Here is a 19272-nt window from a genome sequence, read left to right on the forward strand (position 1 = left end):
TGTCACTTCTGTATAAAGAGGCCTCCATTCGGATGAGAATATTTGAATCCCCTCCGGCATAGGCATAGGCAAAGCAATTTTGGGCAGCAAACACATTGCTAAGGAAATGTTTGATTTGGACTCTAGTCTCCAAAACTCAAAACAAAGGAGATAACAAACTATGTTCCCCGAGGCTTTCAAGGAAGATACCTCAAATTAGTAATGTGAAGCAGCAAGTGAAAAATACTAATAAGCACAATAGTAAAACATGTCAAATTCTGATTATGTCTCTTCACTCTTATATGGAAGAAATCATTATATTAGGAAAGAAAAGAGTCATTTGGAAATCAGGGGGTCAAATCAGCACAAATTCAGAAGATATCACCTAGAGCAGTGATCCGCAACCTTTCTAGGGCAAACGCGCATGCGCGGCCCTGCTTCCCTCCCCCCCCCCCCCAAATGAAGCTTGCTGGGACGCAAGCTAATCGGCCTCTTTTGCGGCCGATTTGCTTGCGGCCTGGGAAGTTTCTTACTGCGGGGTGGGGGGCAGGGAGAGGGAGCCGCGGCCCGGTGGTTGGGGACCACCGACCTAGGGGACAGGTAATTGTTGTTTTAATTGATGTTATGGAAAAGTCAGATATGCGTGACTAATTATTTTTCTCTTTTTAAAAGGTATGGCTGAAGAATAACTACACAACTTTTAATTTTGTGTAATTTGCTTGTTTAACGAAGTTGAACTGTTACTTCACCCGATTCAGTGAAGTAATCAGAGCTAAATCTCTGCATTATTAGGTAGCAAAACTATGCAAATCTGAGAAAGAGAAAATTCATTATCACATTTGTTCTGTCGCTCCGCCGTGATCTACCTGTCACAGTTCAGTGAGTGAACTGGAGGTTCCGTGGCCATCCCAGGAGTTGGTGTTTGATGGCTTTAGGTGGCTCTCCTTAACTGAAGTGGACAGACTACTAAGTTCAGTCAGAGCAACCACACCCCCTACGATCTCTGCCCGTCCTGGTTGCTGAAATCAGGTGACCAATGGGTAGGAGGTCCCCTGAGGGAGATTATCAACCTCTCCTTAACATCTGGAGACATCCCCGAGGGACTTAAGAAAGCAGTGGTGTGCCCTCTGCTGAAAAAAACAAAGCTAGACCGACAGGACCCCACCAGTTACCGCCCAGTTTCGCATCCTGCATTTCTGGGAAAGGTGATAGAGCGGGCCGCAGCAAACCAGCTTCTAGCATTTCTGGAGAAAACTTCGGCCCTCAACTCATACCAGTCTGGCTTCCGTCCTGGCCACGGGGTGGAGACCGTGCTGGTCGCCTTGACGGATGATATCCGGCGCCAGCTGGACTGAGATGGTTCCGCCATACTCGTGTTATTAGATCTGTCAGCTGCATTTGATGTGGTTGACCACGAGATATTGGCACACTGCCTCGCTGGAACCGGAATAAGAGGGACTGCGGTACAATGGCTGGTCTCCTTTCTCTGGAACTGGACGCAGAGGGTCGCAGTGGGGGATCAGGTATCAGAGCCCTGCTGCGAGCTACCATGTGGAGTTCCGCAGGGGGCGATACTCTCCCACACACTTTTCAACATCTATATGCACCCTCTAGCCCAGCTGGTCCAGGGCTACGGGCTAGAATGTCACCAATATGCGGATGACACCCAGCTCTACTTCCTAATGGACAGCCAGCCAGACTCCCCCCCCCAAATACATTTGCCAGCTGTATGGAAGCAGTGGCTGGATGGCTCAGGCAGAGTCGCCTGAAACTCAACCCCTCCAAGACAGAGGTCCTGTGGCTGGGTAGAAGAGGGCCGGATCAGGAAGCACATCTCCCATGCCTTGACAGAGTGCAATTAACACCTGCAACAATAGCCAGGAATTTCGGTGTGACTTTTGATGCTTCCCTTTCCATGGGGGCTCAGGTCACGAAAGTAGCCCGGACGGCGTTTTTCAATCTTCGCCAAGCTAGGCTACTAGCGCCCTACCTGTCCTCAGATCACTTAGCCACAGTGATCCATGCAATGGTAACCTCCACATTAGACTACTGTAACTTGTCCTACGTGGGCCTACCCTTGTCTTTGAACCGGAAGTTACAATTGGTACAGAATGCGGCTGCCAGGGTCCTCACTAGGACACCTTGGAGGGCCTATATTCAGTCGGTGCTTCAACATCCGCACTGGTTGCCAATTTGTTTCCAGATCAAGTTCAAGGTTTTGTTTTTAACCTTTAAGGCTACACGCGGCCTGGGTCCTGCCTACCTACGGGACCGCTTGGTTGCTTATACCCCCCACAGAGCTCTTCACTCTGCGGGTGCAAACCTACTGGTGGTTCCAGGCCCTCGGAATGTTTACCTGGCCTCGACCTGGGCCAGGGCTTTTTTGGCCCTGGCCCCAAACTGGTGGAATGAGCTCCCGGAAGAGCTAAGAGCCCTGTCGGAGTTAACAGCCTTCCGCAGGGCCTGTAAGATGGAGCTCTTCCGTCAGGCATATGGTTGAGGCCAGGCCGGGTGGCCCCAATATTAGATCTGGGCTCCCTGGGTCCATCTGAATGATCCGATTGCCTCACTCCCATATTACCAGCAACCTGGTGTCCCTCGGCTAACGGGGGATGGCGTGGGGGGGGGTGTTAGTGGGGTTAGTTAGTGTTCGCCTATTGCCTAATAATGCTGATATTGTGGATTGATTGGTTTTAATGGGTTTTAACTATGGGTCTTACTGTAATATTTTTACCCTGTAAAGCGCCATGAGCCTAAGGGAACGGCAGTATAAAAGTTTAATAAATAAATAAATCCAAAAATAAAATTAAGCCACAGAATAAGGTCAGGAATAGGGATACAAACAACCTACTTTTTTCAAAGTCCTGTTTCTTTACAGGATTTAACGGGATACTATTTACCAGATGAAAAACTTCGACTTCTCATTTTCACACATTAAGATTCTGTTTAAAAGGGGCAAAATATTTTTCTCCAGATTGTTGGGAATCCCATTGTCTGGCAAAGAGAAAAAGGCTTATGAGACTGAAGCAGAAACAGAATAATAATTATTATTTACATTTATATATCACCACTTCCAGCATGCTGGCTCGTGGCAGTTTACATCCAATAAACAGTATTAAAAAGATTCAGAAGACTGCTATCCGGGGAGGGCGGTATAGAAGTATGATAAATAAAAATAATAAATAAATAAATAAAAGTCCTGATTCTGATCTACATGAAATTATCCATAGGAGACCACCAATGTTCAATCAAGGGAATAATGGACTGGGCAGACAAGCCTATTCCTTTCATCACTGAGCTCCTCCCTCCACCCTTTCAGAGCTTCCAAAGACGCTTGTCAGACAGCTGCAGCATGGGACAGTGTTGTCAATACTGACCAGCCCTCAAAGTTTAGCAATAAACTTTTTTCATTACATTTGTCACTCTTGTAAAAAAACACAACAAAACCACTCTCACAAAACATGGGGAAACAGCAACCAGAAAGTGAACTGAGCATTGAAGGGAAGAAAATCAATGCAGATTGAAAAACAAAACCCAATGGATGTATCTGGTGAAAGTGAGGGGAAACGCAGAAAAAGAAAACCTGACAAATGTACACAATGAAAATGAGAGAAAAAACTCATCCATAAAAGGCTTTGGACTCTGGCAAACCGCTGCTGTATAAGAACATATGAGATACTGTGCTGGATGAGACCAATGGCCTGTCCATTTAGTCCTGCATCGTTTTACCCAAGCCCAAACAGTTGTCCTAGAGGCAAAAAAACGTATAAGCCAAGACTTTCCCTGGTGTTTCCTCCTATTACTATATTGGTCTGAGATCCTATCAGAGTTGCCAGGCTAGCCAGATGCGCATTTAGAGTTTGATTCTTAGCTTTTATTTTTTTTTTTAAATCAAAATCTGCCTGTGATGTGCGATAATATTCCTCTGGAATGTAAACCACATCTCACAATAAAATGAAGCCCTCAAATTATATTGTATAGTAGTGTTTGGAGTTATCCAAAACTAGTAAAAAAGTGTCAGCTAATTAAAAAAACTAAACAAAGATGACTGATTTGTAGTTTTGAATGGTCAATGTGAAGTCTAAAGTCTAAATGGTCAGAAGTCAATGTGAAGTCTAAAGTCTGTAGGTCCCACTGCTTCAAAAGAGGCAAGGATCTAATCTTAAGTAAATTTGCAGAAGACAAAGAACATGCCTTCAAGACACACTGACTCCTGGTGATCGCTTCTCCGGGGTGTTCCAGGCATGAGGTGAACAGGAGTATTTTCACATTAACTTCCTCCACATAGCAACCCCATTCTTCCTTGTTCGTCTCCCATTAAGGTACAGAACAGGGCCAATCGATCCTGTTTAGTTCTCCATCCCCCATGAGCTTTGAACAAACTGAGCTAATCAGGCTGCTCAAGCAAATTTAATGGCCAATAAGTGGGCAAGCTGCTTGTGGAGACAGCAATGTTTTATCATTAAAGGCAAACAACATTAAAATGCAGAGGAAAAATTCAATAAAAAGCCACTAAAAGAATAGTTACACAATAATATACAATTTAAATTACTGTTAGCTGATATATTGATAAATGATCCCAAAAGTTTCTGCAGCCCAAATACTAGTAATTAAAGCAAATACTAGAATCATAGAATCATAGAATCATAGAGTTGGAAGGGGCCATACAGGCCATCTTGTCCAACCCCCTGCTCAACGCAGGATCAGCCCTAAGCATCCTAAAGCATCCAAGAAAAGTGTGTATCCAACCTTTGTTTGAAGACTGCCAGTGCTAGTTATCCCCCTCCAATAAATCTTGACTTAGATTTCATTCTCCTGTAGCAAGTCATATTATGCTCTACAGCCACAATTTGCAGACCCCCTGGTTTGGTGTGTCCCATCAATGATGTTGGTTATTCCTATGTCTCTGCATATTTATGCTGCTAGCAAAAAAAGGGCTGCAAAAGAATAATAAATGGACTCCCAGAAGGACAAACCATGGAGATGACTATCATTTAAAAGGATTTTTTAAAATATAATTGTCATGATTCAAGAGGAAAAAACATCAACATTACAACATTAAACATTCCTTAGTACCAATACAGTATTAGCTATTGTTATGGCACTGCTCCAGTCTTGGTGGAAGGATGAATTGACAGCATCTATTCATTTGCTTCAGCTGGGAAATATTTGTGAATGTCATTTCTCATGCATTGGCAAGCTTAGCCTTTCAAAGGTTATCTTTCATCCTATCAATTTGTTCACAATCATAGCGCAAAGCAATTGTACTTTGAGAATGCAAAGGCAGCTGCTGCAGAACTCAAGGTTAGAAGCACATTGATCTTGTCCTGAAAAGGTGATCAATATGGAAATAAGAAATGTGGTCACCCAAGGATAATTTCCTATCCCACCAGTTATTTTAATTCCATTAATATACTTCACATGTATAGATCCTCAAGTGCTATTCTTTAAACAAATGTAAGTAGAAAGAAGCCTCACATATACCAACACATTTAGAAATTTTTAATCTGTTATTTCAGTGATTTTAGTAACAAAAACCTTTCCCAAATGTAGCACATTGAATTAGTGAAGTATTTATTTAATGGTGTAAAATCCTATGCATTCGTTGCTAAGAAGTTTCTCTAAATTCAGCAGGATTTACTCCATATTAACTGTGCTTACAATTGCAGCATAACATTTCTATTTCAAGAACAGTCGCAGTATCATTAAATTAAGCTTATTTTTATGTACAGTTAGATCATATTTTAGTCACACTAGAATCTCAAAGTAGTAGTATTTTTAATCAGAGTGTTATTGACCTCCATCAAGTGTATTCTGGACTTTAGAAATGACCCCCATCCAAACCAGCCTCATTAATCTGTAGGTTTCAATTCCTTTGGTAAAACTGCCTCCCCAGCTCCACCTCCCCCATAAAATAAGAAAATTGGCCAGGGAAGAGGGAAACCCACATAAATGACATTATTCACATATAATTGTTGGCAGGGCACAGATGAGTGTGCACAAACATTTTGCTTTACTAAAAATGTTTGTTATTAAACACCATGATAAATCTGTTAGCATGTTTTCTCTCTAGCTGTTATGGTGATCTTTTAAAACTGAACACAATGAATAGGATGCTACTGAGATTCCAACCCCCTGCAGTCCCTATTTCCAATCCTGCCATGTTCTCTTGCTAAGTGGCTGCCACCATGTGAGAAATGATCCATGAACTGCCTTGCCCATTTCTCCCCAGTTGCCAGATACAAGTGCCACGGTGCAAAACATCAGCAATTTAGTTAACATGGCAACAGGCACATTTACATCAGGCTCGTAAGACCAAGCTTAGGCTACAAAGAGAGAATAAAGAGTGACAAATCACTATTTAGTCCAAATTTCCAAAAGAGAGAGGGAAAAAAAGGCAGATTCAAAATTAGTGTCACACAAAGCTGCATTTCCTTTATTTTCGTGTTCTTAACAAAATATTCATTCACAAACACTTATATCTATTTCCCCCACCCCTATGCAGCTGCAGGCCATTCTTGGCCATGTACAAAGCCATGACTGTGTGAGGAAATATTAGTGCAGTCAACTGTACTGGACAGGGACACAATAAACAGTGTTTGCTATGCTCAAGACAGTACTTCTTCCAGATTAAACTGTATTTATATACCTTTTATTTAATTTGAGCATTTCTTCCAAGCACACGCATGGCTAAGAAAGCACTGTCACTTTCTTGTATAAAGAAAACTGTGTATGAACTTATCCTTTGGACATAAGGAATGATGCAAAAAGGCACTTCTCATTTTCCTGTGTTACATAAATATTCATAAGGCACCGTCAACCAGTCACCATTCAGATTGTTCCTACCAATGACTGCACTATGCCATTTTTCCTGAATAAGATGATGCCTCCCAAAATGCTGAGCATATGTGACATAACAACTTGTCTTCTTATTTAATAGAAAGGCATTTTTCACAGTGCCTCCATCAGGACACTAATCTGCAGCTTTCCATTTCTTTACTAAGTTTGCTCTGCCCGTGCCATGCCTCCACCAAGCTCTTTTCGATGCATGGTCTCTCCACCATCCTCCTGGTTTTCTGATCAGCACACAAAATATAAACCAAAGTGGCTCTTTCTTTATTCCTTCTTAAACTAACACATAGAGACTGGCCCATTCCACACAAGTTAAATATAGCAGGAGTGTGGCAAATTGTAAACGCTACTAATTTGCAGTTATGCACGACCTCGCACATAATCTGCCACACTCCTGAAACTGATCCGCAAAAAGCGATTCATTGTAGCGCTTCAAGGGAAATCCAGAAAAGTGGATTCACCCTCCGAAAAGTGCTACACTCTTGCAAACAATCTGCAACACTAGCGAAAAAGACCTGTGCGTTCCCATTTTTGCGGTTTCAGCAGTCCCTCCCCCTGGCTCTCTCCTCTGAACTTCCGGCTAAGCTATCGCCATTTTTTTTTCTCGGAGTGAGCGGAGAGCAATGAGCCGGTGAGCCTTCATTCACCCAGCGAGGCTTATCTGGCTGCAGTCTCTCCACAGAGCTGCTTTAAAGCTCCCCTCAAGTCACCAAGCACAACACAGCCCTGTTTGCAAGTTCCCTTTATTTTCGGCCGAAAATCGCGCCTGTGCACAGGGGGGGGATTTTTTTTCACTCGGGGGAGCGTGGCAACGATGAATCGGCAGCTCACACACCAGCTGCCAGCTAGGAGGAAGCAAGGAAGCAAGTAATCAAGGCATATTCGTTGCAACGTGTGTTTTTCTTTTTTTTTTTTTTTTTAAAAAAACTGTTCTTAAAGGGAAAGGGGCTTTTCCAGAGCATGGTAACAACCGCCCATTGGCTGTTCGTTTGATTGACAGCCAGGGGCGGGACAAAGCATGGAAAAAATCGCTTCCTTTCTAGCAATTTTTGGTGAGACCGGAAACCTGTGGGAAACGATTGAAACGCTACTGGATTCCACTACAAAGGCAGGTATGCGTTACGCCGAATTCCACTATTTTAAATTCCGTTATTTCTTTCAACAAGCAATTTGCCACACTGATCCTTGTGCGGAATGGGCCTGTGTTTTTCATATGCTGTCCCAGAGCTTAAAGTGTTATCCAGTGTAAGCCATATATTGTTCACTAATTTTTTTTAAAATAAACATTGCCAGTTAAGTCAGTAGACATAAAGCACAGACCAACAGGCCAAGAAACAACAAATCTACAGTGTCCTAGGCAGATACATTTACCAACTCTGCTACCAACTTGTGCACCCAGTCCCTCAAGGCTAAGCCTCTTCATCAGAACTAGAGCTTCACTGTAAACACATCCCTTGGCATTGAAGTTCTTATGCATGTTTATAAGTGTTTGCTTAAAACCCATAATAATCCCTAAACGGCTAATCTTGATCCATAAACATAAATTTCAATAGCACCTATTTCTAAGGAATGTATGCATATTTAATATTGCAGTTAAGTGTAGAAGCAGCATCTTTAAGAACTGAAAATTTTAGAAGAACTTGTTAATGTTTCCACAGCATTTTCCACAGTGAAATTATACCAATAAAATGAAATGTGGATGAAGGGGAATAATTTTATGAAAGGTGTGATGCGATAGACGTGCTGTGGCCTCAGACTGCAAGCTGGCTCTTTAAACCTGGGCTTCATTCTCCAGGGAGTTCTCGTTGGTCTTCCAATGATGCTCAGCTCTCCTCCCCAGGCCTTCTCACCCATTCCACCTCTCGGCCCTGTTTCCAGAGCCATTGCTTGGGCCTCCCACACCTTTTCTTGGTAAGCTCAGTCCCCCTCACTAGCTAGTGTAGCTCTTGACCTTCCCAAGGCTTTCCCTGCAGCTGCCACATCAAGCCCCATAGCCCACATCTGAAGGCTGCTTTGTCATTCTGAACTCTTTCTCTGCTCCTCCAGTCAGGTGCACCTCATGGCCACCATGCTCCCAGTCAGTGGCTCACTGACTGGCTCGCTAGTGCCCCTGCCCCATGTGTCTCCTCACCCACAATAGGCTGGTTGTATTGTCTTCTGGTCAGCTTTTCTGGAGTCTCCTGAAGCCACCTGGCCCTCACAGGGCCCCTATGATGTCCACAGGAGAGAAAAGCCATTTCTGTATCTATGCTAACCATTTTAGTTGCCAGAGTTTTAACTAAGATGCTTTTATAATATGCTGCCTACCTTGTATTTTATCTTTTATAGTTTATTTAATCATTTTAACCCCATGGCCTATTTTATTATTTTGTTGAAATTTTAAACCCTATTTTTATATGTCCTATACATATTTTATGCCAATAAAAGGTTACTGACTGACTGTATCTATGCCTACCTATCTACCGAGATAGATACACAGATAGATAGCAAGCACATTGTAGTGATAGGAAAGGGAGTGCTCACCCACTCTCTCAAATTAAAATTCAATATGCAGTTTCTACATGGTGGGACACTGCTGTGGGACCTTGTTCTCTTTGTAGCAACATTTTACAATATTTAACGAGAATCATATTGTAGGTGATCAAATAATCCGCCTAGTGACTATTTTCCAGGGAAAGACTCCCTGGAGAAGAGCCTAATGCTGGTAGCAATTGAGGGCAAAAGAAGAAGTGGACGACAGAGAATGAGGTAGCTGGATGGAGTCACTGAAGCAGTTGGTGTAAACCTAAATGGACTTCGAGGAATGGTGGAGGACAGAAAGGCCTGGAGAATCATTGTCCATGGGGTCCCGCTGGGTCGGACACGACTTTGCACCTAACAACAAAGTGACTATTTTCCCAATCAACTTGATTTCTGAAAGGGATGGCAGAAAATCAACAGTAAGTCAGACAGGTGCTCATATTTCACATGTTTTAAAATGTTCTGGATCCCTTATTTGGAGATAGTGAGTACAGATATTGGGGCTTCATGCATGCAAAGCAGGTGTGAACTATATGTGATCACAATACAGCTGCCTGTATCCAAGGATTCTTTGTTGTTGCTCCCATCTTGTGAAATGGCCTGCCTGAAGAAGATAGGAAGGCTCTCACACAGCTTTATTCCACAGATTGCACAAAACAGAACTCAGCTGCGACTGAGTTGACTGAAAATTTAGATACTAGTATTTAGAGGGACTGGCCAATCCATCTGCATAACTGTTGCACCTACTTGGCTACATATATATACACACTTTCTGCTTAGGAGGCTGGCACTGAGATTTGGCATGCAAGTAGCACCGCATTCTCCCCCCCCTTTTTTTGTGACATTGATGACCATCCCAGATTTATAACAAAGGAGGAAGGGTCTCCCGAGGGGAAACTTACATTCTCCAGCTTCTTCTTTTTGTTTTGAGCTCAAAGTTTCTCACCATACTTTCATCTTAAGGGTAGAAGCAAAACATCTAATTGCAGAAATGCATGACACCACCAAGGCGTCATAACAAGGTACAGAAAGAAAGAAAGAAAGAAAGAAAGAAAGAAAGAAAGAAAGAAAGAAAGAAAGAAAGAAAGAAAGAAAGAAAGAAAGAAAGAAAGAAAGAAAGAAAGAAAGAAAGAAAGAAAGAAAATTTGTTTTGCCAGATGAGAGAATGTTTGCTAATATAATGCTGCTGGGGGGGGGGGGGGTAATCATGAAGAGATATCCCTAATCCATGAAAACCAAGCCCTTAGATAAAAGCAAAGGAATTTCAATGGGGTGGAGTAATTTTTTTCCAGACAGGTAAAGCTAAAAAGGAAGTCCCACAATCTCAATGGCTGGTGGAAAGCTGGGGATGAGTTGGAATTGTCAACTCCCCATGGCATCTCCACCCTAGAACTGATGTCTCCTGGCTGAGGAACCAGTGTTAAGATCCATTATCAACCTCCTTGCCATGCACACATTCTTGGAATAAGCAGTTTCCTGAAAACCTCTGGCATTTCAGATCCTTACCAGGGCCTTTGGTAATTGCCCCACACTATCTGAGTTTCCTTTTACATCATAAATGATTCATGGTAGTCACTCACAGAACAGTCATTCACAATTTATAATGGCAGCTTGATTTTCGTATTTATTAATTGAGATCAATGGTTTAAAGCAATCCAGTCAGCCCCACTTTCCTTAATAGAAATACAGGCTAGAGTGTGGGCTGGGATGTCGTAAACTTATTACATTGTTTTACATATGTTCTTCTTTCAGTCTCATCAAGGTATGCATGCTATAAACTAAGTAAACAAATATAAGTAAATATGAATGCAGGAATCATGGTGAAATATAGCTTGACTGGTTACATTTCAAAAATGATTTAGAAATAACATTTTACAATTTTAAAATAACTTTGTGTAAAATCTAGAACACCTTCTGTGTACTTTTTCCACAGTGATTTACTCTCTGAAATGGCAGCAACCAGTTGACAGTCTACATAGGGTCAAAAGATCCTAATAAAATACTTAGGAAAGAAAGCCATTTCTTCAAAATAAGCTGCTGTTCAAAATAATCTGCTGACAGGTGTAAAAGCAAAGCTGAGTCAGTAAGCAATAAACAGAGCCAGTCCGAGGAAAATATAGTCTGGAAAGAAAATTGTTGATTCCAATAACCCAATTAGACATTCACTGCAGACATGATTAATGTCACCAATAATTCAAAAGTATGCACCATTACAAGAATAGAATAAATCCACCATTCTAATATAGTCACATTGTGAATGAGGCCGCCCCAGCGATTCCACTGAAAGTACCTGCTGCTAGAATAAAACTACCATTCTTTGTCTATACTATGCTTTGTACAACTTTTATGCTTTTATATATTTCTTTCCTGAACAACAGTATTTGCCACTATTCTGAGATTTTGGACAGTAAGACTTCATGTTTGCATATAAGAGCAACTTAATAAAGGAACACATTAGGTAAAGGTATCCCCTGTGCAAGCACCGGGTCATGTCTTGGAGTGACGCCCTCTAGCGTTTTCATGGCAGACTCAATATGGGGTGGTTTGCCAGTGCCTTCCCCAGTCATTACCGTTTACCCCCAAGCAAGCTGGGTACTCATTTTACCGACCTCGGAAGGATGGAAGGCTGAGTCAACTTTGAGCCGGCTGCTGGGATTGAACTCCCAGCCTCATGGGCAGAGCTTCAGACTGCACGTCTGCTGCATTACCACTCTGCGCCACAAGAGGCTCATATAAAAAAATGAACACATTACTTAAGTGCAAAACATTTGAACAATGAAAGAGGAAAAGAGTCTAGGATCTTTTTATTACCCATCCTTTTAATCAAAGCAACCCCTGCCAGTGATATTCCCATCTACTAAAAAATAAACATTAGAATCTCAGACTCTAGTCTTGAAGAGAATCCAGCCATTCTGCCTTACCCTGAGGGATAAGCACTTGGCCTGTTTGAGAGACTCCCTTTAGAAGGCTGTTAAGCTGGCAGTGATCTGAAGAGAATTTATTCAACACAGCCCTGCAGACCTCCCTTCAAAAGTTGCCAAGGACAAACCACCACTCTGTTCTTCCCCTTCCCAAATGGGGAGGACTTTCCTTTTGGTGGTACCTGAGGAAAGAACTGAAATTCTGGGGGAAACTGGTGGATTTCTCTTGCACCTCCCACTAGTCGTCTCCTTTTAAACATCAATTTTCTGAGAAATACGTTCCAGTATTGGAATCCACTATACCTGATCAAGGGGAGTCACAAGACTGTTTTGAGAGCTTCTTCATTCATGTATTTATTTAGTTATAATTTAGTATAGCAAGTATCTTTAAACACAGTGGGTATTATACGAGAAACAGTGTTCATGTCATAAGCAGCTTGAATAGGAGAATCAAGCTTCTTTCTTTAAAATGATGCTAAAAATTGGAGCTAATATCTGTACAATCAACTTTGTTATTAATTGAATGATGAAAGATGTTGGGATGCCTTCAGAAGAAACCATATTAGGTAGTTAAAATTAAAGTGGAAAGCAGCTTGAGATTCAAAATAAAGAAGAGAGCCCATGCTTTGATTCTCTGTGTTTTTACTTTGAACTTTAACCAAGAATCTGGACTTTCAGATGACTGTGCTAACCATGTCCATGAAGATATGAGAGAAAAAAGTAAAAGTGGGCAATATTATGATGGGGGTATTAATGGTTTCTTTTATCACTAAAATAAATGCGATTTTGCAGGATTATAGTTATAAAAGCAATAGAGGCTTTCAGTGTATTGTATATTTGCTTAAATATTAAGAATACTCAGGCTAAGCTTTCAAAATGTGCCACGAATAACAGTGCCGCAAATAAGTAGTGTTAGCATCCTTCTTAGCCCAGTAACTTTAACTGAGTTGAGAGGGTATCATTCTCATAGTACTGGAATACACATTTTTAAAACATTTGTTTTATCTTCTCTTCCAGTTTTAGCTCTCCAAGTTCATAGGGAAAGAAAAAGGAAGACAATAAATACAGAAGTTACCTTTAAGCTCTCTGCCTTTGCTCCACCCACTTAGTTTGTTTATTTAAGCAATTTCTAAGACAAGTTTTCATCCAGATAGTTTCTGAATGAATAAAAACAAAGAATTATTGAAAATACTGATATTAATGAATCAAAATGTAACAACCATTACCTGGCATTAAAATTAAAAGGATCAGCAACAGATAAAAACAGCAAATTTGAAACAAAATGGATAATGTCCAGTGAAAAGTCTACTTTTAAAAAACTACAGCAAAAAAGGTCAAAGATGATGCACATTGAATAATATAAATCTGGAGTCCCTGGCATTTAAGTTTTCACTTCCCCAACCTTTATGTCCTATTCTTGCACAAACTATGTTCACAAGGACTGATAAAATGCCACATGGACTGAAGAACACAAGGTTTTCTTCCCAAGTTCTCACAATTGCTCTTAAGAATTTACTAATCGGATATTATCTCTCTTCACTGGATTATCTGTTGGTTTTTTCAGATAACCTTATGGTTGAGTTACATATTATCAGTGTTTGCTTTGGTTGCTGTTTTATTCACAACTGGATCTTATTCTATATCAGGAACACTTAAATGATGACATCCAACAGGATCCATACAGATACAACATAGCACTGTAGCATTATGGCCTTATAGTAGTGATAAGGCTCTAGCAGGGAAAACAGCAGCTGAAAGGGAGTGACAGAAGGAAAATGGGTCAGAGCTTTGAAACTGGACACCTTTCCTTCCAGATGGCACGTTAATGTGCTTGGACTGCAGTGTTCCCAAGGAGATTGCAGAAAAGCAGGTTTGGGAAATAGTATACCAAGGATGAGTAAAGGGCCTAGAGCCCAATTATGCCATGGAACTGTGTGGATCTTCCGAACAAAAGTGCTCTAGTATGACAGCCAAAGCACAGAAAACCTTCTGCATGGAAACAGTAATACGAATTCAGTGGGCCATTTTTCTTATTTACCCTGCCCACTAAGCATACTAAGATTTAGGATCGCTTTAAAACTGAAGAGATCACCTTGTGTACAATGAAGTATACACACCATTACATATGAAATGCAGAATGAGACTGGCAGGAGACCTATGAAGAACTTGCAGCTAAATATACCCCTGCCTTATATGTCATAGTATATCTATGTCATTGTATATCCTTTTCCTACACGATCTTCTATGTACAAGGAAAAATCACAAGAGTAAAATGGCCCAAAAGGAAATGGAAAAGAAAGCTAAGGCACTTTTTTGAGGGGTTTTTTTTTTTTTTACATTTCTTCAAGGACACAAAATTGTCTCTGTGGTTCACATTCTGCTGAAGGAAGCAGGGGATTACAGACAGAGCATGATGAATTCTTAACACTTGTTTTTAGCCACTGCCACTAGAGCTGCTTTGAATTGACTTCTGTAATTATGTGAACGTGATCTGATTAAAAGTGGAAAGATTTCTCTTTTGATACATTATTTTTAATCTCTGTCTTCATGAAAACAAGTCTGGAACATAACACCATGACCACCTTGTCTTTCTTAGAACAATGTCCATCCCCTATAATTCTACAGCAGGGTCCCAGTATTCATGGTTTTATTTTTGCAGGATTATTGCTCATGAAAATAATGGAAAACCAGAAAGGGAAACCAAAACCCAACCTAACTAGAAAAGTTAGGAACCAAAAGGTTGAGCTACAAAAATAATTTTTTTTAATTTGCAAATATCTATTACATAAAGTACACTAGTTCAAAAATTTAAAAACATCTATGAATTACATAGTCATCATCATTGAAAAACATAACATTTCTAACTACACATGGAATAGACCAACATAGAACTCACCAAATGCATTTTGACCACAATGGGTCTTCCTCAGTGGGTCAAATTGTTATGAGAAATGCACGTATAAAATCAAAGGGCTTGCTGGGTAGCAAAGAAAAATCTGTTTGATGATGCTCCAACTAGTATTTCTAATATAAAGAAGCCTACCATATAAAATATATACTTCCAGAGGGGACCACTATCTGATTTTGCCCAGCTCTCAATCACTAGTGTATTCCCACATGTGTTAGAAAAATGGACCTAGATGCACTTCCAAACATAAATTTACAAGATGCTTTAATCACCAGTGGTACGTCAACATTCGGTCAGATACTGCTAAGTTATTTACTAATCACATCAACAGAAAGAATGCTGGAGAAAATGCTGGGTTTTATTTTTCTTTTCCAAATGATGGTAGTAATGTCACAGTGCCCACAACCCCATTTTATTAGGGGTTTTATCTTACCAGCTTTTTAAATGGTCTGCCTCTGCTTTATGAATAGTTTTTATGCTGCTAAATGGCTTGTTTTCAATATCAAAACACTGTTTAGTTTGTAAACCACCCTAAGCAGCACTCTGAGGAAGTGGCATAGAAATATCCTAAGAAAATAAACAGATAAAATAAATCTTGAACCCAAGTAACCATTTACAACATTAGAGAGTGATTGTGATTTCCTTCCCACTCAACCTGGGGTTCTTTTGAACAAATACAAAGCAATCCTAAACCTTTCTAAGCCCATTGATTTCAATAGACTTAGAAAATTATTCATGGAATGTCACACAGATGAAAACATATCTTATATTTCATCAATCCATTTCCCATGACAGTGATATTAAAACCATAATGTGCAATCAGCTTTCCTCAGTAGGAAGTGACATGCTTGTTCCAGTGTATTGTACGGATGACATACAGATTAAGGCCTCTAATAAACACAGCAAGGCCACCGCATTACTCTGTTACTGTACACCACCATAGTGTCTTTAATCAGCCAAGCTTTGTCACGATATAATATGCTGCTTGTGTCAGCAATCAGCTGAACAACAGGCGAGGTTGCTAAGAAAATTTCAGCCCCCAGAGGCTTTTGGAAAATCCAGGGTTTCTGCGACCCAATGACTGACAATAATGCATCTGGGTCACAATTAATTATGAAAATATACAATTTCATTAAACAGGGAATAAACAGTGGGCTTCTTTTCTCCCAAAGCAGATGCAAACAAAAGCCAGCTAGCTTGAAGGACTAGATTAAAACCATCAATAGCCTGGCCAATAATAAAACAGACCTTGTACAAACAAAAATACTCCCAGAAAGTACAGTATGGGCTGTCAGAACCTAGACCATCACTTGGAATCAATCATTTAAGAAATGTACAGCTGAATAACCAACCAGGTAAAACCAAAGAATTTGTGTGTAACATTTATCTAAAAGCTTGATTCTAAACAGACGTTATTGGATGTTTCCACATGAGGGTTCATAAATACAGTTGATATCTTTACATCCTCTTCCATGGAACTGTGCTAGTGTCTCGGTTTAACTTTGTTGTGAATCACAGCCCCTCTTGACCCTTTTTCTATTTTTACATTGAAAAGGTATATGTCGGTGCTTTATTTCTGTGTGTGGCTGTATTGTTCCAACAGCAGGAGGATAGCGTACAAATAAGGTAGAAAATATGACACCTTCAAGTACACGATATCCTGCTAAACAAAGCCCACTTTATAAAACTCATGACATTAACTATCTAGCTTTAGCTTTATGTGCTAGCAGCTACAGCGACAACAGCTAGCGTGAGTGACCAACACAGCAATAAGAGCTGTTCTTGCTAAATGCACATACCATTTATCCAAATATAATCTTGGGAATAGTCTGTGCTGGGTGGCTAGAACAGCAGCTGCAAGCACATACTTAGAAGCTATTGGGACAGCAGGCTTCCTTAGATACATCTAAGAATGCTATTTATTGCAATGTAGGGCAAGAACAGTTGGTTTTTGATGCTTCTTACTCTTGCAGTGCTCTTTATCCTTCACACTTCCCAGAGGCACTGAGGAGTCGAGAATGCAGAGAGGAAAGAGGGCTGTGGTTTGCTACTGATTTGTATGTGCATTCATGCATGCTGCACCAATTGCCTCATTCATAAACACCACCAATCCCTTTACTGTGATGTCCTTACAACCCATTTCCTCCATCTGGGTCACCAGTCGCATTTTAAACGTTCTTTCTCGTGGTCCAGTTGCCGTAAAACATATCTAGCATCTACTTGTAAGGAGCAATCCTATAAATGTCTGTCATTTGCAAACATAAATGGAGAACCTCGGCAAGGTCCAAACCCGTTTCTAGAAAATCTACAGAGGGGCGTCCAGGTGAAGATTGCTTCCTGAGAAGAAATGACAGCGCCACATTGATTGCGAATGGCTATTCCAGCCCTTCCCATCCCCTGATATGGCAAGACGATCGAATGGAAAAATATCCCACCGACGAGAGAGCACAACCCCCCGAATCTTCCAGACCCAGCCCGCAACTTTCTTCCCAGGCTTGGCTCCACGGAGGGCTATTTTAAAGCGGGTGCGGACAGCAGGCTGCGAGAGAATCTCCAACACGCGTCAAATCCGCTCCCCCGTCCAACAAGGCAATAAGGATAAACGGGGGGGCAGAGCCCCAGAATAAAGCCCGGCGGCTGCCGTTCCTGCGGCACTAAGCCCCGCCAAGCCAGCGTTTGCGCAGCTAACATTAGCCGCTGCGGCGGCTCCCATTGCACCGCACCGTTATCTTCCTCGGTGCCGCCTGCCCACGCAGGACCCACACAAAACCCTCCCGAGGGGCTGCTGAGCGCCCCCGACGCCCCCACCTGTCGCCCCGCCGCTCCCCGCTGCTTGCAGTGCGGGGCTTCTCGCACTCACCCAGAAAACGAAGGAGTAGATGATGAGGAGGGTTTTCAGACACGTTATCACGGGTTTGGTCTCCATTCTCCTCGATGCCATAATACCCCGGCTGCTGGCTCTGGGCAGGGGAGGGAGAGCGCGCGAGAGGGAGGAGGAGGAGGGGGAGGGCGACAACGACGACGCCGAGAAGGGAGGGGGCTCGGCCCTCCACCGAGCGCCTGCTCCTCGCCGCCTGCCCCTCCGCCGCCGCCGCCGCTGCTGCTGCTTGGCCTGGCCGCTGCTCCCGGGACCTCATGGAGCGCTGGGCCGCCGCCCGCCCCGCCTCCCGCCGCCCCGGAGCCACACCAGACACCGCAGCATTGTGCGGTCACAGCGCCTGGGCAGGCGGGGGGTGGGTGGGGGGAGCCTCTGGCCACCTGCCTCGCCGCGGAACACAACGCGGGGAAGATGGACAATCCGAGCGCACACACATCGCCCCCCCCCCCCGCGGAGAGGGGCCTGGAACACAGCCCAGGGGAGAGGCGCTGTGGGTGTGTGGTGTGTGGCGCAGGGAAGGAGCGGGAAACCAGTCCCGAAGTTGCAGATAGCGGCGGTGTTCCAGAGCAAAATCCGAAAACAAAAGCCCTGTAATACCATTTATTCAGATCATCCAAAATATCTTCGTGACTACTGTGCACAATTCCAGCCTCTCCGGAATTCTTTGTCAGGCTGGATTTATTGAGAGAGAGAGAGAGATGAAAGGCTAGTCGGGAGAAGGGGAAAAAACCGTTTCAGGCCTCCATCTTAAAACCACTTATCTGCAGCCAATCGAAAACCTTGCAGTTTTCAATAGATAAAATGCTGGTGTGAGGTCTTCTGGGAATAAAATGGGGAAATGACGTTTAGCCAATAGGTTCGGCAATAGGGTTGCCAATCTTCAAGTGGGCCCTGGACTTCTCTGTGACTTGCATCTCGTTTTCTTGGAGATCATGGTAGAAAAGACTAAGCAACCCATTCTGGCTGAGCTTTCTTCCCTCTCCAAACTCCACCATCCCCAGACACTGCCCCCAAATCTCCAGGAGTTTCTCAAGTCAGGGTGGCAAACCCAATTACATGGAATCCTACTTCAGCCTAGTGCATGAGCCCGACTCACAGAAAGGTGTCTTTAGGATTGCACTGCTGACTTTTATGGACCAGATGCAACTTCATATGTCTCTAGGACAGCCTTTCTCACACTTTTTACCACCAAGAAACCCCTGAAGTGGTTCAAT

At 42.4% G+C, this 19272-nt stretch overlaps 1 protein-coding gene across 1 annotated transcript in view; it reads right to left on the bottom strand.

The window, feature by feature from the left end:
• The window catches only part of TSPAN7 (tetraspanin 7), a 103762-nt gene extending 85360 nt beyond the window's left edge, over positions 1 to 18402 (bottom strand). The window contains exon 1 of the mRNA XM_077342915.1: positions 18041 to 18402. Coding sequence (XP_077199030.1) covers positions 18041 to 18121 — 81 coding nt within the window. The 5' untranslated portion in view covers positions 18122 to 18402. The remainder of the gene's footprint in view (positions 1 to 18040) is intronic.
• Positions 18403 to 19272: the final 870 nt, after the last annotated feature.

The sequence above is a fragment of the Paroedura picta genome, chromosome 6, assembly GCF_049243985.1.
Source record: "Paroedura picta isolate Pp20150507F chromosome 6, Ppicta_v3.0, whole genome shotgun sequence".
Classification (NCBI taxonomy): Eukaryota; Metazoa; Chordata; class Lepidosauria; order Squamata; family Gekkonidae; genus Paroedura; species Paroedura picta.